A 23577-nucleotide genomic window follows, 5' to 3' on the forward strand; every position below is an offset into this window, starting at 1 on the left:
GATATCCAAGTCACATCTAGTCGATATCTAATGTAAATCTAGTTGATCTCTATATCGTCTCTATATCTTGTGATTATCTCGTTTCCCGAATACGCGTGTATATATATTTTTTTCTATAAGTAAAAAAATATGTACCTAACAATTGTTACTTTACCTCCTAAGTTTTATGGTAACGACAAGCCAGTCCAAAGGTAAGTAATATTGAACCGCTGTAGCCTTAAATTACCATTAAGGTAATACATGTAACTTTTTTTTGAACTTTTGCCTTCACTTTTCGACTTTTTTGTGGATTGGCGGCGAATAAACGCTAAACCAAAATAGCAACACGACCAACACGCCACTATTGGCACGGTAAAGTGCCGGCAACTAACGAAGTCCAGCTTTATTGCACCGATATTGCATGTCGGAGGCCGATTTGGTTTTGACAATTTGATATAGGTTTCATCACGTTTTGATAAGACCTCCAGTCTTATCATCAGACATCTCATGTGCAAATCACCAATAAGTGCAAGCGAAATACTTTATGAGATCGACCTTGTCCCACAGTAAACTACTTACATAACAAACATCCATAACTCAGTAGCAAATATTTGTGATAGACAGGCAAATAAATGCCTTTACCAGGATTTGAATCCAGGACCTCCTGATTCGTAGGCAGAGTCACTACCGACTAGGCTACGAGTAGGAGGTCTTCGTCACATTGGACTGCATTTCGTCAGCAACGATCATCGTGAGCCGCTCGCTGATTGGTGCTCACGGACAAGGTCGTATCGAAACAAGATCATAACCATATCAAATTGTTAAGACAGAATTGTCTTCTCGGTGTGCCACACACCAGGATATTGAATTTCACGCATGAATTGAGTTGAACGGTGAATTAGCAGGTTAGCTGCCTGACAGGACAGTCAACAACTTTTGTACTCGGTGCACCGTGTATTGAGTCAGAAAAGCGTTGCCATAGACTCGAACTGCTTATGTTTATGTAGACCATAGGCAAATAATAAAATAATTAAGGTAAGCTTAATTACTGAATACTACTTGTTATGCATAAAGCTTTTGTAAAAACGGAATTTCTGTTAAGATATCAATGCAAAATGTTAAAACCATAATGATAATAAACTAAGCAATTAATGTACAGTATATTGTAATCGCCATACGATGGATAAAATAATCGATGATCATTTTTCTGACGTAAAAAAAGATGTGAGTATCAAAATGACTTCATTGAAAGTGTATTTGAACCCACTGCTCATGTTACTTCCAACCAGGACTTATTTCTTTGGTATTAGTTTTTTTTTCTGTTTAACTTTTGAATGTCTTTTTGCATTTCTTTTTCAAATCCATAATCATTAAGACAATTGAGCGTCAACAACCTTTTGTTGCGCTTTAAAAGGTTTATAATGATTTTACCTTCTTAAATAAATAATTGTACAAATAGAATTAAAAAAAAAACTATTTTATGAAGCGTAGGTACCTGCAGAAACAAGCACCTAAAAGCCATTTCTTGTACCAAATTGGTGGCAAATAAGCTAACGGCCTAATTTATAGTAAGCGGAGCATTTTCTAACGCCAGTTAACATTCTTTCTAGGCTGAACAGTAGCCCTATGACCTGATTTCCTTTCGCTCTATATGCTATGCTTACTTTTCACTGCAATAACACACTACGCCATCTGTTATTTCAGACAATATTCTCGAATCTGCACTAACAATGGGCCTTAAGTGTTAAGCACATAGATCAATACATTTGCATATTAATGCACTATTAGGCACAGTAGTTGTTTTATCAGTTAATGCATATATTTAATGGCAGTGAATGCCTAAAATCGCCAAAATCTTTGGAATGCGAGTTAATATTTCTGACTTTGACGATGCCTAACTTATGGTCAGTTTGTGAAAATTTTAAGTTAAAAATCCCATACGTGGAAATTTCCAGTAAAAAAAAAATGTATACCTCAGTCATTTATTAAAAAAATCACGTTGTGTTTAACCTTACATTAACCTACAGTAATTTTAATATTGACGTCTTATTTAAGATCGAAAGATACATATAAAACGAATCACATTTCACGAAAATGTGTTACATTTCTAATTATTTTTTTATCAATTAAATTTAATATGATATACCTAATGTATAGTAAATGCAATATTGTAACGCAAACGAAACTTAAGCAATAATATTGCTACTATATGTGATACTGGAGTCAGTTATGTAACGCTGCCATACATGACCCAAAAAATTTTTATTAAGCTATGAGCTTCATCACATCTGATATTTGAGTAATTCTAAGCATTTCTAGCCTGAAGTGGGGGGGAGGGTGGGGTATAAAGACGGCCGCCACCCGTCATCTTTAAAAAAAATCTACTCTGATCCTGGTGGGTACTAGGGCAAGTTTGGTATCATTTTCGTATAAACCAAAGACGTAGAATTCATTGCTGATATTTGTTTTTTCAATTTCATAGTAATTTTACAAGAAAAACGTAAAAAGGTTAAAAATTTGGTTGGAGATTTTTGCTACGCGGAGCCGAAACTACAAAAGATAGAAAGTTGAAATTTGCACACTAGATTACATTTATAAAGTGTACAAGAGATAAGAAGCGATTTTGAGAAATTCAACCCCTAAGGGGGTTAAAAAGGGGATGAAAGTTTGTATGGGGTTCAAGTTTTATTTTAAGCTAGGAATTTGAAACTTCGTAAAACGATATATTATTAAAATACAAGAAAACTAATTTCAGCGTTTTTGAAAATTCATCCCCTAAGATGGTGAAAAAGGAGTAGAAAGTTTGTATGGATATCAAAAAAAATTTCGAACGCGGGACTTGAATCTTTGTATTTGGGGATATTATTAAAAGACAGGAAAAGTAATTTCAGCGTTTTGTAAAATTCATCCCCTAACAGGGTTAAAAAGGGGTTGAAAGTTTGAATCCATTACAAATCCGAGTAGACACACATTTCTTATTGCCTCCCAGGCTTGAAATGCTTAGAATTACTCAAGGAACATATGTGATGAAGCTCATAGCTTAATAAAACATTTTTGGGTCAACTTTATAACTGCTTCCGCTAGTGAAAGTACTGTGTATGAATTTACTGTCGTCTAGATAATTAGATTTCTCTTGTTACACGGCTTACACACCTGCTATTAACAAATAGAGTATATATCTAGTGACTACGATTGATTTGTACACATTTGGGGCCACGCCGCGTTGCTTTATTGTTTCTTTTTGAAGCAAAAACGTCTTTAGCGGCGCTGTGCACTTATTGTGATGGGGAAAATAATGTTAAATTCGCGACAGCGTAAGACGTAAGACGCTTCGTAACACGGACACGTGACCTGATCGAAAAACTGTTAATGTCATTGAGTTTTCACTTCTGCCGGCACCCCCGGAGTGCAACCAGTTGTTTTTTTTTACCCAACTATGGCAAATCAAAATGGAAGGGTGATGATTTAGAAACTTTTTAATGTTAACAAAATACCATTTCTTGTAAAACTTGGCCGATTACCAATTTCTTTGTAGGTATGAAAAGTTTACCAGTCTCATATGACAACTGCCGCCACCAACTTTAGTTATACCTCATAAATTATGGTACTAAATATACTTTAGGCGTATATTTAATACACGTAGATATATTTCAACTCACCAAAGTTGTATGTGTTATATTCCAGTAATCCTCTTACATTTTGGCATTATAGTATCGACTTATATTTTATAAATTTCGGTCACGTTTCGTCGCCAATTCGCTAGTCCTTGCACTCAAGTGAAATAAGTAATGAATCTTATATATAAAAAAAGATTTAAGGCCGTATGGAGGAAGCGAATAAGCTATAAAAACTAAAGCATACTTTATGTAAATAATAAGCGTATGTCTCAAAATTTGCAAGTTAGCTAGGCCAAACCTTGAGGCGTCACAAAAATAAATGATAAGAAAATAAATAATAAAAACAAAAATAAGTATTGGTGTAACGTCAAATACGGGTTAATTTTGGTAATTGCAAACATCTACTAGACTTTTTACTTTGGAAACAGTAAACAAAGTTTTATTAAATTTATAAGTTGTGTGTCAAATAAAGTTACATGAAGCGAAATTTACCGTTACCGTAGATATTGAAGTGTACCAATGTTTGTTTATGATGAATTTGTTAATTTTGACGATTAACCTTTTTTAAAGATGATTCTGGTAAGCAAATTTCACTGTATCCCTCTTTACTTTTTGGTATTAAATGCCTTTTAAAAACCGTAGAGAGCTTATACCTACTACCAACTAAATATTATCCAAAGAAAATTTAAGAACCATTTACCCTTCAATAAATAGTATAGGGAAAAAACCGCTCATATTTCCTTTCACAAATAGGACATGGACAGTTTCTTTTATAACGGCACTTTCTACCCCTTTCTCACAGACAAAACATCCTCTAGACTGAGCATAGTCGCGCTACCCCCGCTGGCACACATACAGTAATTTTATTCCATGTTCGAGTCGAAAGTGTCTGTGTGACGTCCGTGAACTCGTTCGTCGTTTGAACGGACCAATCACGGCACGGGACTTCACTCACCTCGTCCCGCGCACCCTCGCATTTTTGGCAGCATCGGTTGCATGAAATAATTGGTCTAAACTCCGTCTAGACTCTAGAGGATTCCTAGTCTATGCCCTTTCTACCCTTTCTTTGTATGCCGCGACGCTGAGGGCTCGCGAGGCCTTTTGTGTAGGCTTCATACTGTTTTCATAACAAGTAACAACACGTCAATGAAGATTCAAGGGTTCCACTTGATTGTGTATTCAATTTCAAAGTAATCACTACAAGATACACTAGGGATTAATAAAATTTACACTATATGTACATTTTCTTTGGTCGTTTGGTCTACTTCCATATTCCGTTTGGTGACCATAGAGAGAAAAACAAAACTTGTCTGGTTAGAAGTTAATAATATCATCATCATCATCATCATCATTTCAGCCTATATACGTCCCACTGCTGAGCACAGGCCTCCTCTCATGCGCGAGAGGGCTTGGGCTATAGTCCCCACGCTAGCCCAATGCGGATTGGGGACTTCACATACACCTTTGAATTTCTTCGCAGATATATGCAGGTTTCCTCACGATGTTTTCCTTCACCGAAAAGCTAGTGGTAAATATCAAATGATATTTCGTACATAAGTTCCAAAAAATTCATTGGTACGAGCCAGGATTTGAACCCGCGACCTTAGGATTGAAAGTCAGACGTCATATCCACTCGGCCACCACCGCTTATTACTGTTAACAATATACTGAAATCTAACTTCTGATTGTGATTAACACCGAAAAGTCTTCTAATTGTGACTAACACCTTAAACTTTCGAGTGTCTTAGGTAACTCTTAGTCAAAGTGTAGGCATTTTTTTCACTAAAGTTGTACCTAACTCCTTTCGGGAACAAAAAATAGAAAAAAGAAAATTTTATTTAAGTAGATACGAGTAGGCACCTTCGACGGCCTAAGCCTCTTTAAGTGGTAAAGAACCTTAAGCTCTCAAGAACAAATAAGTAGGTATTCCACAACACACACGCCTTAAGCACCCAAATATTTACCATCGACATATAACCAACTATCTATAAAACCCATCGTTACCTAACGCTGTTTGCCCACTCGTAACTAAATTCAGCTTAACCTGATCCAACCTTTTCGCTTGGAGCTCAATGCCTTGCCCAAACATAGTTAAGAGGCGGGCAAATATTACCGGCTCACTATTTATTTACATTCCCCAACAAATCTCATGTAACGAGCTCATCTCGGTTCGGACCCTTTCCACGGATTACACAAGCAGATGCGTCACGAAAAACACATGTTCACAACTATATAGCACACGCGAAGGATGGTGTCACATTTGCGCGGTAAGCGACATGGTTAATTTTTTTAACATTTAATGGTAAGGTATGTGTCGGACGTAAAGTGTCATTCTATGGAACTTGCTAACTATAAACAATAGTCACTAGTAAATCCATCATTCAGAGAAAATTTCAATATGGCAGTTTGTTTACATATGCTCACGTGGTTTTAGTGGTTGGTGATCTTAACTAGCCACGTTCGTTTAATAGTTATAGTCTGTCCGTTTTGCTAAGATCTAGTACGCCATCATGTATGGCAAACTTGATGGTAGAAATCGTACAGGCTATACCTACATTTACGCGTTCTAAGATCAAAACAAATAATGCCTCTCTAAAGTGGGACTTGCTAACTATAGTTAGCAAGCTATATATATAAGCGCTATATTTCTTATAGTAAGCATCACGTGATGACGTGATCACCGATCACCATCATAGAAAACGAAGTGTGGAATACCTCTGTCATCCTTAAATGATAAATGTGGCAAATCTGCCCTAATATTATTTTATACAATCTTTGTCAATGGTACGAGTATTATCTATTTGTTACGAAGAACATGACGTGAATCTTGTTTTGCGATAATTTCTGCCGGTCTGATTCGACGTTGTTATGGAAATTTTATTTATTAGATATTCGCCGAAAGGGTTGCGTGTTCTGTGTAAAGCTGAAACGGTTTGATATTTTATTCGTAAGTGGTATGACAGTTGAATCTAGCTTTTGAATATTTTGGAAAATTTATATATAAACCTATTTGCAACAAACTATTCCGTCCTTATTCAATATTCGTATTCGATGTTGTGTTGAAGTTCTTCTCCTCATTATTAATCAACTCAATGTACTTCTATCAACTCAATGTAGAGTTAATGTATCTGGTTTTTTATTTAAAAAACAATATAAAGGTCATCAAATGTAGGACAGTTTTGAAGATACAAATACTCGTAGTCTGTAGTTCTCTTTATATTAATAGACCCTTAAATAGATTCATTGTAATCCAGCCACTTCAACATTCAGCCGCAAAGGCTATGTGTAGCTTAAAGTCTCTTAAGTTGTAGCCACTTCTCTTAATTGGGTCGAGGAAATAGAACAATGATTATAATTAATATAGTCGTTTAAAGTAAAGGTCAATGACAGAGGACCTTAAGAGCTACCAATTTGGCCCCTATATAATTATGTTCAGCAAAAATGTATGGTTTTTGGCCGAGGTTTTTGGGCATATTGTGAGAATCACGTTTGTAACTCACTGGTTACAAAACCTTCACTTTAAAACTCTCCGGTATATTGAAAGAAAATATATTAGTGATATTACGTTCATTTCCCAAACGATGCCCACTAAAATACCTATATTCACTATAAAAAAAAATAGAGATTTTTTTCTATTTCACGGCGTTTTATTTTATTGTAATAGCATTGTGTTCTTTGCTGCGAAATGAATTAACCTCTCGTACGTGTGCCGTGATTATTTTTTTCTAACATTTTCCTCGTACGCGGATCCGTGCTAGATACCAGGGCTTAAAAAATAAACAATTCACTGTTATTCAAATAACATTCCCTTGAACATTGTTCCGTTTTTAGTCAAAGTTAAATAAACGCTTAATAACTGGTAGAGCACGAAGTTGTTTTCCTGTTTCGAAGTCGAGCGGTAGCTATTCAGGCTGGAGGTTGTGGTGTAGAAACCAAGCGACGGAAATGTTGATTAAAGCATAGATTGACACACTTAGAAGCGAAGCCTCATTTTATTTTAAGCCTTATTTCGTTACATTAGAGCTACGTTTGACGCCTTAACAAAAAGTTTCAACCACACACGAAATCTCTTAAAGGCTTGCTACACGGTCGCCTACAAGCCTTCTAACCGTCTGACATTGGTCTGTCCTTGGTCAGTTTTGGTCAAATTTTGTTGGTAACAACTGTCTACACGGTCCGGGACCGGCCAAGGCCACGCGGTCTGGGGGCTTGTCGGCTACCGTGTAGCAAGCCTTTAAGACTTCAAGTAGGTATAATCCGCTGTTCACGCCACTAAATTGTACCTACCTATCCTACACTAGTTTATATACATAAACATAATCATTAAAGGCCACGCCACCAAAGTCTCGCGTTAATACACCCACCCACAGATTACCAGTTTGCCGGACGATATCAGCCTGTCAGTTGTTAGGAACTGTCACTTCTTGCATTTAACTGAGAGGCTGATATCGTCCTGTGAAATTGTAACCTGTGGGCCCCTTAAGACTGTGATAGGATGCGTCGGACGATGCATTAGAAAATTGTGATCGCGAATATGAAAGGCGGAATACTGCAGTTCAGAATACGCGTTAACAGTAGCAGTACGACTAGCATATCTTGCGGGCAAGAAGGACAGACCGTCGCGATTTGATTTTTGAAACGCGACACGTTGTACGATATAGATATAGATAGACCTTAGAAGTCAGGTAACCGGTCTTGTAGTCATAAAGGACCGTAGTTATGCAGAAAACGACCAACTAAATTTTTTTATCAATGCAGAAAGCGACCAAAACTTCTGAGTTAGGGTGTAAGTCACTTTGACAAAAATAAATAGTTGGTTGCTTTCTACAGAACTATGGTCAAATTATACTAAAGCTGCAGTAGCAGTGACGACATTAGGAATGTTAATCCCAAACATAAAAGATGCGGAGAAAGATGAACTCCACAAGCTTACAGTAGTCAGGAAGCCGCCAGTAAAATGAAATCAGGGGCCTCACTATGATGTCCTTATTGCGATTCTGTTTAGGACCTAAATTGAATTGCTAAAGGACGGAGCTATACCGGGTGTGGCCTGTAACACGAGCAAATCATTAAAACATAGATTGTACTCCTCAAACGGTGACACCTTTGTTCAACAACTTTTAAAAATTATGAAGTATTTAGACTCCCTATTTTTCATACAAAATAAATATTGTCTTCAATGGACGCCATCGCCACGCCATATGATTGTGATTGACGTTGCTTGTCACGCCTTAAACATAACAAAATTCGCAATACATTGCGTCTTAGAATAAACTTTAGAGTGTATTAAACATCAAACCACAAGTTATTTTTAAAAGTCGCTGATCAGTATGAGGAGTACTACAGCTTACAGTTTAATTTTTTGCTCATGTTACAGGCCACACCCGGTATAAGTCGCATAACTCTGTCCCTTAGCAATTCAGTTTAGGTCCTAAACAGACAAAGGACATCATGGTAAGGCCCCAGCTAGCACTTACCTCAGCAGCAGTCACCGCGCCTGGAATGTTGATCGCGAACATGAAAGGTGTGTTCACACGCTTCAGAATCTCGCGGAAGTCTAGAGTGACTCCACGGGGCCGCAACAGTCTGAAGTATGTGTTGAGACTGGAGCCGCGCGACGCGAGCTCCGTGCCGAACAGACGCATGAATCCTGAGCCTGTGGAAGAAAGGAAGCAGTTAGAATGGACCTTTCATATGTGGTGTGGTGGTCAAAAATCGTGCGTTCAAAACTTGTTTGTGCTGTATAGAGCAGAAAAAATCGTTCTAAAAAAAATGCAAAAAGATGACAAAAATTTCGGTCCGAATCCTTATCATAGGTACCTAAGTACATGAGTAGATATTAAGGTACGTATTAAAAATTTGTTGAACCAACGCGTTATGATTACACATAAAACACTTAATATTTTTTCGATCATCAATTATTGGTAAATCATTTACGGTTCTTTGTTTCACTAACGAATTAACTTTTGTTGCACATCTACCTATACTTAAGTGTTGCATAAAAATTGATAATTAAAAGAACGTATGATGTACGTAAGTGACGTATAAAGACTTAGATTGTTATATAGCGAACATAAGCTACGGTTAACTGTTGTTATAAATAAAACGGAATTCCCAGTAGTCCCTTAGCTTATCAGCGGAGATGCTAAGTTATTTCTGAGCCACTTAATATTATAAGTATCATCTTCTTTTCTCAATCCGACTATAATATTAAATTAATTATTTTTTAAATACAAACACATTTTATTAAAAACCTATAACATGATTAAAAGCTGAACACTGCATACCATTACTTTTCTGCTCCTATTTTATTTCCTAGTTTGAACAACTGTATCTCCATTCAGTCGTGGCTAACATCGAAACATTTCCACGACCCTGCGCATAGAGGTCTCATTAGTTCCTATAACTTCCTCAGAACCTGAAGGTCGGATGTCTCTAACAACGAAATTGGACATCTGACCAAGTAATAAAAGTACTGCTATTTTGTGTTCCTCATGAATGAATACAACAACAACCTCTACTGGTAGTTAAACATTGAGAAAGAGTTTTGAAAAATTGTAGCTTTGAAATAAATTAAAATATGACTAAAGACAGATTACCAGTTCGCCGGACGATATCAGCCTGTTCGGAACTGTCACTTTTTGCGTTTAACCGACAGGCTGATATCGTCCGGCGAACAGGCCGCGATGATGCCAATCGCTTACGCTCCGTAGCGATCGAAACGCAACTGTCACTGTCGCCCTAATATGGAAGAGTGATAGAGAGACGTAAAGCTTTTCGTTGTCGAAGCGATAGCGATTGTAACCTTGGCTAGGCCGGCTGGTAATCTATGGGCCCCTGATGTTAAATCTAATATAAAACTAAAAATTCGGCATAGTACAGAAGACGCAGGCGGCATTTCCTCGCTGGATTGTTAAACTGAACCGTTGATAAATATAGCTTTTAGTTTTATGTGGTTCACTCTTGCATTGAAAAGACATAAATTTACTAGATTATACCATAATTCTAAGTGAAACGAAAGAAATCCATTAATAAAATAAATTCCCCCAACTGGATATAGAACCCGTTTTCGCAAAGCTTTTCTTAAAAATGTTCCAGAATATAAAAGTTGTTTTCGCTCCCCTCTGTTTTTAATTCACCTAATTAACTAGGCTAATTTAAAAACAACCCTTTTAACCTCTTTTTTATTATCGGAAGCTACATGGCGGATTGCCCTTGGGCCCTGGGCCTTCGTGTTACAAAAATAAAGCTAAAGGTCTTAATAATATGAAAGTTAACCTAAATTTCACCGCTTTTTTTTTTCCTTTTTATTATGAATGGGCTTACTCATGGCCACAGACTAGCCGAGGCGTAGACGTGGCCTACGATGGAGCGAGCTCGCCCAGAAGGTGCCTGTTCACTCTTGATTTGAAGGTTGCCGGGTTATAAGAACACGGAAATATAGACGCCGGCAAGGAATTCCATTTCTTGGCAGTGCGCATAAGGAAAGTAGAAGCAAAGCGCTTCGTGCGAATTGGTGGAATATCTACCAAGTAAGGATGGAAACCGGCCGTGCGTCTAAAAGTCCGATGGTAGAATGGGGACGGTGGAATAAGCTCGTGTAGCTCTTGGGCACACTCCCCGAAGTGCAACCTGTAGAATACCGACAGGCTGGCGACTTTCCGCCGATGGGCCAAAGACTGAAGCTTAGCCGTTAGCTTCTTGTCGCCAATCATCCTCCTGGCTCTGCGCTCCACTGAGTCCAAAGCGGCGAGTTGGTATTTAGCTGAGCCATCCCACAGGTGGCTGCAATACTCCATACACGACCGGACTTGAGCTTTGTAAAGTGTTAGAAGCTGTCCAGGTGTGAAGTATCGCTTCACCTTATTTAGGACGCCCAGCTTTCTGGCCGCAGTTTGTGCTTTAGACTCAATGAAGCTGCCGAAGCTGAGGACTGAACTCAGCTCCATGCCGAGGAGTTCCAGGCTGTTGGTAATAGGTACAGATGCACCCCGGAAAGAAGGAGTCGGGTCGAATGGACTCCGTTTTGCGGAAAATAGACACGTCTGCGTTTTGGAGGCATTGAACGTGACCAGATTGTCATCACCCCACTGGGAAACGAGACTAAGGGTCAAATTCATTCGCTCAACCATGGCCTCTCTCTGTGAACGTATATCCTCCCTTCTGTCCCCTGCACTAGCCAAATATCTCTCAACAACCGTACTGTCATCTGCATAACCTACAATGCTGGGTTGCAGCATGTCGTTAATGTGGAGCAGGAAAAGGGTTGCGGAGAGAACAGACCCCTGAGGAACACCGGCGTCAATGGCCATGAGGTCCGAAGTCCGCTGGGTCTTATGTATTCCATTGCCGTTAAATTAAAAATGTTAGCAATTTTTATTGCGTTTTAATACGCACAGCCTAATTGTCATTATAAAAAGTAAACCTATGGTTTGCACTTAATCCACCAGGGCCCATAAATAATTATAGTCCACCTAAACCCGGCCGTTAAGGGGGCAATTTCACAGATGATGTACGTGCTCACGTATCTTTTCCGACCTCGCATCTTGCGCTACGTTAACGTTTCAAAATCAATCTCACCTGCTATAACTTAACGTTCAAATTCAAATGCACTACATGACTGTTATGTGAGCTTTGGAAAATAAGACTAGATAATGCGGCGTAAAATAGATGAAACATAAATAATCCAAAATGGATAGGGAATACATAAAATTAATTGCGCAAAACCATGACCCCTATTCGACAAGCGACGTTTGACGTATCGTGTTGATCTCCCTTTGATGTGGGCAAAATCATAAGTTCTCGAATACGTACAATGTCAAAATTTGACATTAACAATCCACAGTTAGGGTGACAAGCAAACCACACCGAATCACCCTTAGTTTAGAGTTGAGTTTTGGATAGTTTTGGTTGTACCAAATGATATTATCCACCGTTGATAGAATCAACACTCAGTATGCAATAAAATCAACTGTTGATTTGACGTGGATGCGAAATCTGACAGTTGTACATGTCGAATTTGGCCCCAGGATGAGACAATTCATGTAGTATCGTTTTGTGTGGATCGTTCGCATCGGATTTATCTATACGTATTTATCATGCATTATGTATGAAAACAAATAGGTGAATTGGCAAACAAACAGCAACAGATTCTTACACTCGTCTGTCCTACAAAATATCCATAAAATCTAATATTTAGTACTCAACATTTTTTTAGACTAGCCAAATTGAAAAAAAAGATAAATCTTTGAATGCAGTTTTGTTTCTTTTTTAAAATAAATGAAGTCCTTTGACGATCATCAATGTCGTATCAAAATCATAACACACTGTAAAATTAGAATGGGCCTCCTAGACAACATTGGGGCTTCGAACGAGTCTTCTTTCATTTCACCACAAACGAATTGGGCGCAATAAAATAGTCGCTAACCCAATTGCTCTCACGGGTAGCATTGGACCGGAAGGTTGCGACCCTGTCTCCATCTGCTCTGACTAATTACTTAAGTGATAACGCTATGGCAAAGTCACGGAAACTCTATGAAAACAATTTGTGCATCGACTAGGACAGGGTAAGTTCGTTTGGTTGCGCAATCTACGTTATAATTATTTCAGAAAACAAAAGAATGAAATAATCGACAACTGGAAACAAAAAAAATCCCTTCTTCGACTTCTCTAAGTGGTGTTTTTTGAGAGAAAATACCCAAATTTCTTTGCCCAGATTTCTTGAGAATCCCATAATCTGAAATATTTTATTTATATAAACCGATCCAACCGCAGTTGAGTAGTAAATAAGAAACAAAAATCCTGTTTTGAATTCGGTTAATATCACGCACAAATACTGATTGTTACTAATTCCTCCTACGAGGAAAATTTTGTGAGAATGACAATTTAGGATTACAAAATTGCGGCCATGAATTTTCTTATAAAATTCGTTATGGGAGTAATTTTCAGGGTTTTCGCGGGTGTAAAATCCGTAATGCACGATTTAGTCATAATGGGCATAATATTTTCAGCAAATATCACAGTGCGTTTTTGTAAAAATGGGTTAAGTACCATCGCCCACACTCCTAACTGTGTATTTTGTAATAACGTCCACCGATGTGCAGTTACGAGTGCTGCTATATATACTTCAGTACTTCAGTAGCAAACACAATCAAGAAGTTACGTAATAAGGTATCCAAGATAACTTGATTGTCATTTATTTATCTGCTAACCCATTACTTCTGGGAATTTCGTCTCTTTAATTTCCCATGAAGAAGGAAACAATTAAGGTAGTAAATGTCACTTAACTTGCTGAGTGAACGAGCAATATTTAGACGGTGGAAATGGCGGTCTCGACGTTCTAATGATTCTAATAAAATTCAAAGACATAGGTTCGAAATTGAGAATTTCACAGATGATGTGTTTCTATTGCCGCTATAACAACAAATACTAAAAACAAAACAAAATAAATGTTTAAGTGAGGCTCCCACATAATATAACAAACGTGATTTTTATGCGTAATGGTACGGAAAGAGTCAGGCTCGCACTTGGCCGGTTTATCTTTTTGACAACGCGTACAAATTTTGTTTATGACAGGATCATCTTGAAGAGTTCACGGCCCATTTTTCCTCAAGCACTTTGCATGAAAATGAGGGACCTCATCCTCCGTGGTTTTGTTTATCGTTTGTGGGGTCTCTATTCAGATTCATGTTTTCTGACGTACGAGTACCTACACACACGTGTAACATGCACACGCATGTAGGATTCTTTAACTTGACTCATTTGGATATGTAAGATTGTCTGAATCAGGGATGTTGCGGATGCAGATTTTTTGACATCCGCGGATGTGGATGCGGATGCGGATATTTAAAGCCTCACATCCGCGGATGGATTTCGGGATCTAGACGATTTCGTTATATATGACGAAATTACCTAGCACTTACACCGCCGGCGCCGCCGCTAACGCTACGTCTTACGTAGGCGAACAACGCGCGAACGCGGCGCGGCGAAATCAATCCTTTGATGCCCATAGAAGTGTCCTACGTAAGCGATCTCGTTGCGAACGCGGTGCGGCGCGATTTGCACGCGAATGTCAGGCGGCGCGGCGCGGCGCGGCGCGGCGGCGGCCGCTTTCGCCGCGCCGCGCCGCGCCGCGTTCGCGCGTTGTTCGCCTACGTAAGACGTAGCGTTATACGTTCCTGTTACCGACTTGGTCGACATCCGCATCATGCGGATGCTCCGCATCGATTTTATGTGGATGCGGATGCAGATGCGTATGTTGAAAATAATGCGGATGTTCCGCGGATGCGGATGCGAATATTCGCAACATCCTTTTTTTTTATTATTATTATGAATATATGCTGATAGGTATGCGACTTTAAAAAAAAATATTATTGTTGAGCTCGCAGCTGCGATTTTAGTTTGGTGAGCCGCTGTTGAAAGTTGTTCTTCTCGATATCATCCGTAAGGTTCACTCACAATGACTCACGTTAGACCGGGCCGGAGCTTCCGACGCTTCGTATTCTATGCAAAGCACCTCGTGATTACCGATCAGCTGTCGTCCTATCGCGTCCAGCAGGAAGACGTCCTGTCGGACGACCCAGATATCGCTGGTGCGACATGGTGGACCTGCGTCAACAATAGGGATGTTTCCTCTACTTAAAATAAATTATTTCACACCGTACACGAAATAAAGCACCAGATAATAATTAGAAAAACATAGGCAGCAGTTATTTTTAAGCACTATTTCTATTTAATATATCGGATTGAAATATATAAAGTAGGTGAGTTGACTGTGACGTCACTACATTCGTTTTCATATAAATTCCATATTAGCAAATCGTTTTGACAGTTCTAAAAAAGAAGCCGATTTGACTAGTAGGAATGTAGCCTATTGGCGAGAGGTCGCACAGGACCGAGAAAAGCGCGCTGTCTTGAGTCGGAGGCCAAGTCTCATTTTGGGTCGCTGACCCAACGGAGTGAGTGTGTGTCATAGAAAATGACATGTCGGACGCCACCCTTCCTCTACCTTTAAGGATGTCTCATGGTAGACCGGGCCGTGTCCGGGTCGGAGCTTCCGGCGTTTACTTTTCTATGACATGACAGGCGATCACGAGTGATGCTTTCCATAAAAACGATAGGTAAGTACGCCTGGGCTATAACCGCGAAAATCGAAGTTCGCAAATTGCGGGCATTTTTCTCTGTCACTCTAATTACGCCTTCATTGGAGTAAAAGAGAAAGATCCCCGCAGTTTGTGAATTTCGGTTTTGGCGGTAGCCCCTCTGAGGCTGCGGTCTAACGTGAGTCAACCTTAATACTCGTATTAAAGTAATTCCATTTATAAAACCTACCACGAACAGCCGAACGAGAACTGGGACTGTTAGATCAATGGCACGTAAGGTTAAATAACTTTTTATCCAGAAATGAGGGAAGATTAGGGGTTCGAAGTTTGTATGGAAGCGATTAACGAGCCCTACGTGAATGATCTCGAGGGCAAAAGCCATTAATCTATAACGGCCGAACTCAATTCACACTGCTTCGATGTTATCTACTGCCGTAAACTTTATTACATAGTAAAAGTAATAAGGATACTAGGTTGTCTGGAAGAGATCGCTTTTAAGCGATAAGACCGCCTCCTGTTAACCTCTGCTTGTATTTCTGTTTTCTATTGTATTGTTTTCTTTTATTGAGGTGTGCAATAAAGAGTACCTATTTGTATTGTATTGTATTGTATTGTATTGATACTAGTCAATGTTTTTATAGATAGCGCCAGCATACATTTTACTTGTCTCCACTTTTGTTCAATGAACTTTGGCTTAAAAACGCATCTTCCACGACAGAAAATTAAAAAAAAAAACGAGTTTAGTATATATCATTCGGGATGCGCTATGCTGTCTATAGGTAATACTTTATATTTTACTTGAGTCAATACACGTTGTATGATACATGTAAGTAACTATATAAGTACCTTTTTTTTTTAAATCTTCGTATTTTAAAGGGAACCTTTATCAAACGGGACATGTCGGCTCCGCGTTGGGCCTCTACATTACCTACATCACACACACATTACATTACATTATCTAGTTTCAATAAATATTATACTAGTTATCAAAAAAATGGTACACTAATTTTGCAGTTTTAGATAGGGGTTCCGCCAAAATCGACTGAAAAACCCCAACATCCATTTCTTTATAGCCCCCAGCTTCAAATAATTGTGAACCTAACCTAATAGATATTTTGAATACCTACTCAATATAATATTTTAAACTTTCGCATTTTGAACACATATTAACTCACATACTTACTCAATAACTATACCTACACTAACTATGAGTCTAAACCGTAAAACTATTCAATGTTAGTATGTCTCACAACAGTTTAAATTCGATTCAATAACTAGTCAATTTCGGGCTGTGTGGCACTTGAATTATTTAACGGTCTAAGAAAAATGAAAAATAAATCCCAATGTTTACTAGTAAGTACGTCTCTTTGCGTTAAGAGTTGCGGAAAACAAAATAAAATTGTGCTCAAAAACAGAGGGAACTAATAACCCGGATTATCCGACCGTTGATGCGTTCCGGATTTATCCCGGGACCCGTGCAACCAAACTGGATATTTCTGGTTTAATCAAGGCGGGACAAGGCCTTATGTGGTTTTTTAATCGAGCACATTTTACGGAATGAAACAGATGATGCATGCTAGATTTTTTAAGATTAAATTACAGTTAAAAAACACTCAACGCAGTATTTAAACTAATTAATTGCAGAAAGTAAAAAACTTATTCATAAATGTGCTTGTGTCTTAATTAGCTGTTAATCGTCTCGTGTCCATAGACTAGGAATCCTTTAGACCGTGTTTAAAGCAATTATTTCAGGCAACCGATAATGCCAAAAATGCGGGTGTGCGCGGGACGAGGTGAGCGAAGTCCCGTGCCGTGATTGGTCCTTTCAAAGACACGGACGGTTCACAAAGACACTTTCGACTCGAACATGGAGTAAAATTACCGTATGCGTGGCAGAGGGGGTAGCGCGACTATGCTCAGTCTGGAGGATGTTTTGTCTGTGGTCGTGTCTCTTACATGAGTTAGGTACATGTCATGTCATTTTGACTTATTTGTAAGAAGGGAATATATAAAACATTAATTCAATTCAATACTTTATTTCCAAGAATATGGTACATACAATGTTGGTTAGTAAAAGGTGTTAGGTCAGCATAATTCTGCCGGCATGCATCGGCGTAGAAATATTTACATAGCTATGTACATGAGGAGTAAAATTAAATATTAAAATTAAAATTCAGTCAGTATAAGATAAGCAAAATTAATTAACAATTTATAATAAATGTCATTTAAAAAATTCATCTACAGAGTAAAAACATTTTCCAAGTAACCACTGAAACATTTTTTTTTCAAATTTACATATCGGTAGAGTTTTGAGGTCATCTGGCACTCTATTAAATATTTTTACAGCCATATTACACACATTTGACTGGGACACTTTCAGCTTCTGCGCAGGTTGATGTAGCTGCAGTGGCTTCCTGCTAGGCCTTTGCTTATTGACCACTTCATCGTGAAGTGAAAAAAGCTGAGGCTGTTTTTTGACAAATTTTAGTAATTTCTAAAATGTACTGACAAGGCAATGGTAGAATTTTAAGTTCTTGAAATATTGGTTTACAGTGGGCGAGATATTCACTTCCGCTTACAGCTCTGATGCAAGCTTTTTGGGTCACAAATGCTCTTTGGATATCCGTACTATTACCCCAAATGATAAGCCCGTAACGCAAGAATTAACAATGGTTATGGTGGTGTCCGGTTCCGGCTCTCGAATCGTAAACATCATAGTACTGTCGCTCCGTAAACTTTTCCAAAAATAAATAGTATTTAGCTGCAGTTCTCACGAAAACTTACTTCTAATTGACAAACTAAGTGAAAATAAAGTGGTGGAAATAGTAGTTGTCGTGCAAACATTGAAATCTACACAAATAAGTGAAAGAAAACTGTGTGATTTTTGAGGTTAAGTTTCTAAGCATAGACAAACGGATGCTTGAACTGTCAGTGACGAATAACCGCCCTAGTGTCATCTCGAGTGTTGCCAGCAATTAAAATCGGCTTACCCCATTACTACCATTACGTTCCATTCTAAGCAAACAAAAATAAATACAAACATGGAAGCCCAGTTTGAACTCTATTTCGAAAAAATGCAAAAAGAGATGCACGCTCAAACTGAAGTTATTACTACGAGAATAACGGAAACTATCGACACTAAATTAAAGCCGTTAATAGAAGAGAATGATAAATTAAAGAAAAAAGTAGATCTGTTAGAAAAAAAAGTGGAATTTATGGAGAAAGAGAAGAAAAGTAACAATATAATAATACACGGGCTATGCGAAAGCGAAAAATCTACAACTGAGCTAATAAATCATGTACAAGAAAAGTTCCTGACGGAGTTAAATATATCATTAGAAGCTCTCGACATTAACAAAATCTATCGCATCGGTAAAAATAAGAAAGACGATAAACCAAGGCCAACACTCCTATCTTTTGTGAGTGGATGGAAAAAGACAGAAATAATGAGGAATAAGAATAAATCTAAAGAACTAAAGCTCACGGAAGATTATTCCAAAGACATTTTAGAAAGAAGGAAGGCATTAATGCCACAACTAATGGAAGAGAGGAATAAAGGCAATGTTGCGTACATTAAGTATGATAAATTGATAGTGAAAGAAGCTACTAACACAAAAGAAAACAGGAAGAGGGAACTATCAATTTCCCCATCAAATAATTCGCAGCCAAAAAAACAGCAAACCGCTACCCCACCAATTAATAAAAAAACAAACGCATTCGACCTGATGAGAGCTAGATCTAGCTCAAATTCCAGAGAATATATGAGGCAGCGGTCATCAAATGAGCCGGACAATTCATCATAGCAACTACCACCAACAACCAAAACATCAGGTCCCAACCCGGCTGGTCCCCGTGGGACGTCAGACCACCACCCTCCAGCAAGTCTAAAACTAAAACTACAAACAACCAAAATTAAAAATAACAATATATTCAAAAATTCTCATAGCAGTGAATCAAAAAGTGCAGAACACAACCATGAAAACCAATTGAACATAATAACCTATAACGTCAGGACTCTCTCATCCTATGAACGCTTTATAGAATTAACTGAAGTTATGAAATCAGTGAAATGTGATATAATGGGAATATCAGAAATGAGGCGCCTTGGGACTAATATAGAAGAACACAAAGACCACATACTATGCTACACAGGCCAGACACCCGGCAGGTATGGAGTGGGGTTCGTATTAAGGAAATCTATGAAGCCATATATAGAAAGCTACACCGGACTTACAGAACGGGTAGCTAGACTGAACCTTAACTTTATGGGAAAAAAATTATCAGTAATACAAGTATATGCACCTACAGAGTCTGCCAAAGAAGAAGAGATTACACTTTTCTATGAAACAATTATTCAGGCAATAGAAGATGCACATAAGGACTATATTTTAATGGGCGACTACAATGCGAAGATAGGCCAACCAAAGCAAAGCGAATACCTGATAATGAAATGTTATGGCTATGGAGAAAGGAATAACCGAGGCCAGAAACTCATCGACTTTGCAACAGAAAACAAACTATCCATATTAAACACCTTCTACAAGAAAAAAACAAACCGCAGATGGACATGGTGCTCACCCAACAAGGAACATAAAAACGAAATAGACTATCTTATCCAACCGCCCAGATTTATTCCAAAATATAGAAGTCTTGAACATCGACTATCCGTCAGACCACAGACCAGTACGAGCAACACTACTCTTTAAAAATATTAAAAAAAGTAGAGCAAACTACAAGAACAATCAAATAGCAACATTAAAGAAAGAAAGTGAAGTACACATATTTAGAGAGCGACTTACGTCCCATATAGCAAACCAACCGAACCAGCATAAAGATATAAGTGTACAAACTCAGTACAACATAATCATCAACACAATCACTGAAAGCTTACGAGAAGCACTTACAACAAATTCCGAACCGAAAATGAATCAAATACTATCCCCACGTACCATACAACTAATGAACCGAAGAAGAGAACTACATAAAATAAAAAACAGATCCCGGAGTGAAAAGAACGAACTTGCAGCCTTATATAAACTAATTAATAAATACATCAGGGTTGACTATGCTAAGCACAGACAAAATACAATAACAAAACACTTAGAGCAGTCAGGAAGCACAAAAAAAGCCTATAAGGAACTGACAACAAGCAAAGCATGGATAGAGGGGCTAAATTCTTCTGGAAAAACTCTACACAACCGCACCGAGATCATAGAGGTGGCAACCAGATTCTACAGAGACCTATACAGTGAAAAGTCTGCCATGGAAAATAATACCCAAGAACTTAAACAGTCACAAAATAAACAAGAAGTTAAAGAAATCACAGAACTAGAAGTTATACAGGCGATAACCAGTCTAAAAAGAGATAAAAGCCCAGGGTCAGACCAAGTGACCAACGAAGCATTAAAGACAGGCCAAACAATATTAGCTCTACCCCTAGCAAATCTGTTTAACCTAATACTAAGAACATCAGAAATACCCTCTCAATGGACCGAATCAAACATTATTTTAATATATAAGAAAGGAGACCCAAAAGATATTTCCAACTATAGACCGATAAGCTTGCTGTCAGCCGTGTACAAGCTTTTCTCTATAATTATTAATCAACGAATAAGTCCAACTCTAGAATCATACCAACCTATAGAGCAAGCGGGCTTCCGGAAAGGGTTTTCTACCACCGACCACATACATACACTGGAACTACTTATAGAGAAATACCAAGAGAAACGGAGACCGCTCTACATTGCCTACGTAGACTACCAAAAAGCTTTTGATACGGTTTCACACACAAGCATATGGAAAGCTCTTGGGAACCAAGGAGTAGAACACCAGTACATAGAACTCCTCAAGAGCCTCTACAAAAACAGCACAGGTAGAGTAAGACTAGAAACGACGGGTTCGAGTTTCCCCATAAAAAGAGGCGTAAGACAGGGAGATCCTCTATCCCCTAAAATATTTATAGCCATCCTAGAGTTAATTATGGGACAGCTAGACTGGAAGCACTACGGTATAAATATAAAAGGCAAATATTTAAGCCACCTCCGTTTTGCAGACGACCTCGTCGTACTGGCTGAAACGGGATCGCAACTTCAAATTATGATGGAAGCTCTACATAGAGCAAGTCTCAAAGTAGGACTTGAAATGAACCTGGCTAAAACTATGATAATGACAAACAGTACAGAGAAAACAATAACAGTAGGCAACAAGCCCTTAAACTATATTGAACAATATATATACCTCGGCAAGCAAATAAGTTTCAACAAGAAAAATAATGAACTGGAAATCGAAAGGAGAATACAAAGCACGTGGAACAAGTACTGGAAATTGAAAGAAATCTTCAAGAGTAACATGCCCATAACCTTAAAAACTAGAATTATGAACTCGTGTCTACTACCAGGCCTAACTTACGGATGCCAAACATGGAAGTTCACAAAAAAAGTCAAAGACAAAATAAGAACTTGTCAAAGGGGAATGGAGCGTAGTATGGTCGGCATCAAAAAAATCCAAAAAATAAGACATACAAAGATAAGAAACTTAACAAAGGCCAAAGACGCGCTTAGACACGCCAAACAACTGAAATGGAAGTGGGCGGGACATGTATCACGGATACCGGACCAGCGTTGGACCAAAAATGTGACGTCATGGAAAGGGCCACTAGGAAAACGGGGTATAGGAAAACCTGTGACTAGATGGGAAGACGAAATAAAAAATATCGCTGGTCAAAACTGGATGCAAATAGCTCAAGATAGAGATGAGTGGAAAACTCTGGAGGAGGCCTTCACCTGCGAAGACGGGGTTCTTGCTAAATATTAACTTTAAAAACTATTCTAAAATGTCATAATTGCAAGAAATAAAAGGCTATTTTATTTTATTTATTTATATGGTGGTGTGGTAATGGTGGTTTACTAGCCTCAATGGAGGCTAGTAAAAATTCATGTCAAATGGAACTAACTCTTTCTTTGAGTGAATAGTCCAGGGGGCCGATTTTTGAATTTCGATCGCTCGATTTCGTCACTCGAAAATCGGTGGAAAACGGCGAAATGCAATTTTTTGAAATACGAGAGATCGAAATTTGGAATCTATTGGTATTGACCGTTCTATTTAAATTCTATTAGTAGAATTTAAATGCCTAGTAGTGGAGATATTATTTAACGAAATACACGAAATCGAGTGGTCGATATCCAAAAATCGGCCCCCAGGCCTTTTCCTAAATTTTCTCGTAATCCACAGATTTGGTTTTGGTTTACTTGGTGTTTCGTAAGACATACTTTAGCCCTAATCCCTTAGTCTCCTGTTAGTCGACACCCACGGGAAGAAAGGGGTTTGTGCTATTCTCGTCCGACACCACAAGGATAAGACATATAAACTTACATATAAAATTAGGTACATACAAGAACAATATTAAATAAACATATGTATAATTACATACATAAAGACAAGTTAAAATAACTGGGTAAAAAAATATAGTATCAGCCATAAAGGAGCATTCCATGAAATTGTCTACCGTTATCCCGTACGAACGCAAATTTTCTGAAGATTTACAGGTATAAACGTTTATTTTTCTGTGAGAAATGGTCAAAAATATGACACAGAAAAATAATCATCAAATTTAAACACCAAAAAAAGTTCAAATCTAAATATATAAACGTGAAAGACCTGACTGACTGACTGACTTAAATCAACGCACAGCCTAAACCGCTGGGACTAGAAAGTCCAAATTTGGCAACTAGATTCCTTATGAGGTCTAAGGGTCCACTAAGAAAGGATTTTTCAAAATTCATCTCCTAAGGGGGTTAAAAAGGGGATGAAAGTTTGAATCCATTACAAATGCTTTGAAACTTCTTAGAAATGCAAAATAGCCAATCACAAAAAAAGTAATT

At 38.2% G+C, this 23577-nt stretch overlaps 2 protein-coding genes across 2 annotated transcripts in view; one reads left to right on the forward strand and one right to left on the reverse strand.

Moving 5' to 3' along the window:
- Nucleotides 1-23577, reverse strand: part of LOC134670780 (head-specific guanylate cyclase) — a 113421-nt gene that overhangs the window by 20948 nt on the left and 68896 nt on the right. Inside the window, exon 7 of the mRNA XM_063528595.1 lies at nt 9074-9252. Within this exon, the coding sequence (XP_063384665.1) occupies nt 9074-9252 (179 nt within the window). The remainder of the gene's footprint in view (nt 1-9073; nt 9253-23577) is intronic.
- On the forward strand, nt 18392-19500 carry LOC134670861 (uncharacterized). The gene has a single exon (XM_063528677.1). The coding sequence runs from the start codon at nt 18739-18741 to the stop codon at nt 19498-19500; it is 762 nt and encodes a 253-aa protein (XP_063384747.1). The 5' UTR covers nt 18392-18738.

The sequence above is a fragment of the Cydia fagiglandana genome, chromosome 14 (genome assembly GCF_963556715.1).
Source record: "Cydia fagiglandana chromosome 14, ilCydFagi1.1, whole genome shotgun sequence".
NCBI classification, from domain to species: Eukaryota; Metazoa; Arthropoda; class Insecta; order Lepidoptera; family Tortricidae; genus Cydia; species Cydia fagiglandana.